The sequence below is a fragment of the Gobius niger genome (genome assembly GCF_951799975.1).
Source record: "Gobius niger genome assembly, chromosome: 23".
NCBI classification, from domain to species: Eukaryota; Metazoa; Chordata; class Actinopteri; order Gobiiformes; family Gobiidae; genus Gobius; species Gobius niger.
This window is the reverse complement of record NC_136874.1, coordinates 496478-500422: the sequence shown is the minus strand read 5'-3', so window position 1 is coordinate 500422 and position 3945 is coordinate 496478. Positions and strand designations below refer to the sequence as shown.

Sequence of the window (3945 nt, the reverse complement as noted above, 5' to 3'; positions counted from 1 at the left end):
GGAGGAGAGAGGAGAGAGGGAGGAGGAGAGAGGAGAGAGAGAGGGAGGAGGAGAGAAAGAGAGAGGGAGGAGGAGGAGAGGGAGGGAGGGGGAGGGGGCGGCACCGGGGGAAGTCCCTGGTTTCCATGGAGACAGAGTTTCGGTGACGCATAGACGGGAAACTCCTGCTGCATCCACCAACTCTTTAACCCCTTAACCCCCACCTGAACCGAGCACACTTCCTCCAGTTTGGCTTTACCCAAATCTAAAAGCTTAATTCCTCTGACTTTGTGTTTACATCCCTCTGTCTCCAGTCTCTTTAAGCCCCGCCCACTCGCCTCATGCATGTTTAAAGCGCTCTTTAAGCCCCTCCCACTCGCCTCATGCATGTTTAAAGCGCTCTTTAAGCCCCTCCCACTCGCCTCATGCATGTTTAAAGCGCTCTTTAAGCCCCTCCCACTCGCCTCTTGCATGTTTAAAGCGCTCTTTAAGTCCCTCCCACTCGCCTCATGCATGTTTAAAGCGCTCTTTAAGCCCCTCCCACTCGCCTCATGCATGTTTAAAGCGCTCTTTAAGTCCCTCCCACTCGCCTCTTGCATGTTTAAAGCGCTCTTTAAGCCCCTCCCACTCGCCTCATGCATGTTTAAAGCGCTCTTTAAGCCCCTCCCACTCGCCTCTTGCATGTTTAAAGCGCTCTTTAAGTCCCTCCCACTCGCCTCATGCATGTTTAAAGCGCTCTTTAAGCCCCTCCCACTCGCCTCATGCATGTTTAAAGCGCTCTTTAAGCCCCTCCCACTCGCCTCATGCATGTTTAAAGCGCTCTTTAAGCCCCTCCCACTCGCCTCATGCATGTTTAAAGCGCTCTTTAAGTCCCTCCCACTCGCCTCTTGCATGTTTAAAGCGCTCTTTAAGCCCCTCCCACTCGCCTCATGCATGTTTAAAGCGCTCTTTAAGCCCCTCCCACTCGCCTCATGCATGTTTAAAGTGTGGCGTCCAAAATAACCGCGTGCGGAGCCGTGGGCGGCGGCTCCTGAATTAAACATGTGGCTTTAATGCAGCTCTCAGGAGGGGGAGGAGCCTGTCACCGCGGAAACGAGTGAATGAGGAGCTAAAGATAGCACGAGGTCCATTCACAACACACAACACACACATACAACACACACACAACACACAACACACACACACACACACATGACACACACACACACACATGACACACACACACACACACACACATACACATGAGACACACACAACACACACACACACACACACATACACATGACACACACACACATACAACACACACACACACACATGACACACACACACACACATGACACACACACACACACACACATACAACACACACACACATGACACACACACACACACACACACACATACACACACACACATACAACACACACACACACACACCTCTGAATGTGAGGCTTGATAAACACTGTAAAGAGTGAGTCTGAGGGAGGGGCTCAGGTGGAGGTGCTGCATCAGTGAGGGAGGGGCTCAGGTGGAGGTGTTTCCACATCAGTGAGGGAGGGGCTCAGGTGGAGGTGCTGCATCAGTGAGGGAGGGGCTCAGGTGGAGGTGTTTCCACATCAGTGAGGGAGGGGCTCAGGTGGAGGTGCTGCATCAGTGAGGGAGGGGCTCAGGTGGAGGTGTTTCCACATCAGTGAGGGAGGGGCTCAGGTGGAGGTGCTGCATCAGTGAGGGAGGGGCTCAGGTGGAGGTGCTGCATCAGTGAGGGAGGGGCTCAGGTGGAGGTGTTTCCACATCAGTGAGGGAGGGGCTCAGGTGGAGGTGCTGCATCAGTGTGAGAAACTCACAGTTAAATCTGTGAGAAACATTGAATCTGTTTTGTTTTTGTTTTGTTTTTGTTTCCAGGTGAAAGTTTTTATGTTGGAGAGAAATTTGACCCAAAAGTCTGAAAATGGAAATGTTTGTTTCCTGCAGCGTCTCCTGAAGAACACGGTCACCCCCACAGAGCGAGGAGCAGCAAGCTAATGCTAATGCTAACAGGAGCTAATGCTAATGCTAACAGGAGCTAATGCTAACAGGAGCTAATGCTAATGCTAGCAGGAGCTAATGACAGCTGGGACAGAAACTGTGTGGAATCTTTTCTTTTGTATTTGTGCTGCCCCCTAGTGGCTGGAGTGACCACACTGGTTATTTCCTTAAACATTCATGCTCTACAAGTCAGGGGCCGGATTGAGTCATCTCACGGCCGGATTTAGCCCGCGGGCCGCCTGTTGGAGACCCTGATCTACAGCAGTCCTGAGTGACTGAACTGTTTAAGTGACTTCAGTTCTGTTGATATGAATCTAACCCTCAGACCGTTTTCTCCAGATCTGTCCCGTCAGCTCTTCACACATAAAGAAGAAGCGGATGTGAAGCTCGGTCAGTGACCCAGTGACCCAGTGACCCAGTGACCCAGTGACTTTGTGACCCAGTGACTTTCTCACCATAAAACAACACAATCACTAACTGTTTCCTTAAGAACACAAATACAAATGACTCAGATCAAGGTCAAACAGCCCGAATGTTGTAAGTATGCAACTTTTCTTTATACAATTACGACTTTGTACGTTCTCCTTTGAATACTTGAGTACTTTCAACAGCAAATACCTGAGTAAAAGTACTTTGAACATCTGTAAGTGCAGACTGTAAGTGCAGACCTCTGATGGGGGAAACACAAAGCGCTGTCCGTGGTGCTGAAGTTGGTCCTAACTCAGTAAATCTGTCCTAAACAGAACTGGAGGATCTGAACTCGGACTAAACCTGCCGCTCTTCACAGATAAAACACTTTCCCCCCGCGCGCCACAGAACCAGGTCCAAAAACACCCGCACGTGCCCCAGCGGCCAATCACAAGCGAGCAGGAACTGTCCACGCGCCAGCACAACAGGCGATATATGCGCGCGGAATCACAATGAAACCTGGACCCCCCGTCCCCCCAAACCCCCCCCCCCAAAAAACACCGAGGCTGCGTCTGGGTCTCGGTTCAGGCAAAGTTTTCCATCACTTTTAGTGCAAAGACTCCCCCCCCCCCCAGCCCTCAGCCCCCCCTCCCCGCGCCGCAGACACTTTGAACTTCCACCGTCTGCACAAGTGCGAGCAATGCGGAGCGCACACGCGGCGGACGCGGACGCACGCGCGGCGGGACTCACCGGTCGGGTTGTTGTTCTTCTTGAGGCTGTTGCCACAGAGACACTGCAGCATGTGCGCGCCTGGGCTGAGCACGCTCCTCCAGATGAACCGCATGGAAGAGGAGGCGGCGGCAGAGGCGGCGGCAGAGGGGCGATGCGGCACCTTCAGACCCAGCCACCGCGTGAAGCCCGCTCCTGCGCGCCGCTCACATGCCCACAGACGCGGCACAGGCGGCGCGCAGACCTGGAGCAGCAGGAGGAATCCCGCCTCGCCCGCGCCGCCGCTGCTGCTGCTCTTCAAATGGCGTCGTCTGCCGCGCGGCGCGTCTTCGGACGGGCATGCGGCGGCACTAGCGCGCGGTCTGCGGTGTTTCTCCTCCTTCTTCTTCTTCCTCCTCGCGGGGAACCATTGCATCCTCCAGCCCCCGTGTCTCCGCCGCAGTGTCTCCGCGCGGAATCACTGCGGGGGAATCACTGCGCGCGCTCTTCAACAAACTCCGATGAATATTTGATCCACGCGCGCGCTGCGTCAGACTCGCGCGGAACCACCGGCCGCTGACGCAAAAGGGGGGACGCCTCTCCCCTCTCTCCTCTCTCTCTCCGCAGCCGAGTCTCGTGCGGGATCACACTCAGACACGCGCGTGGGGGGACACTTCCGGTCTGCGCGGGACTTTGAAGCGCAACAGCCTTTTGCACCAGAGTTCACCTGAGTTTGGGCAGATCCTTAAACCTCACAGCCTCAATATGAATGCGTCTGCCGAGCATGTTCTCCAGTTTAGCTTTACCCAAATCTAAAAGTCA

The 3945-nt window shown here is 54.1% G+C and overlaps 1 protein-coding gene across 1 annotated transcript in view; it reads right to left on the bottom strand.

Annotated features, from left to right (window-relative positions):
- The window catches only part of LOC306981768 (fibroblast growth factor 14-like), a gene marked incomplete at its 5' end in the record, with an annotated part of 42517 nt that extends 39258 nt beyond the window's left edge, over nucleotides 1–3259 (bottom strand). Inside the window, one exon of the mRNA XM_079581422.1 lies at nucleotides 3166–3259. Within this exon, the coding sequence (XP_079437548.1) occupies nucleotides 3166–3259 (94 nt within the window). The remainder of the gene's footprint in view (nucleotides 1–3165) is intronic.
- Between the last annotated feature and the right edge of the window lie 686 nt (nucleotides 3260–3945).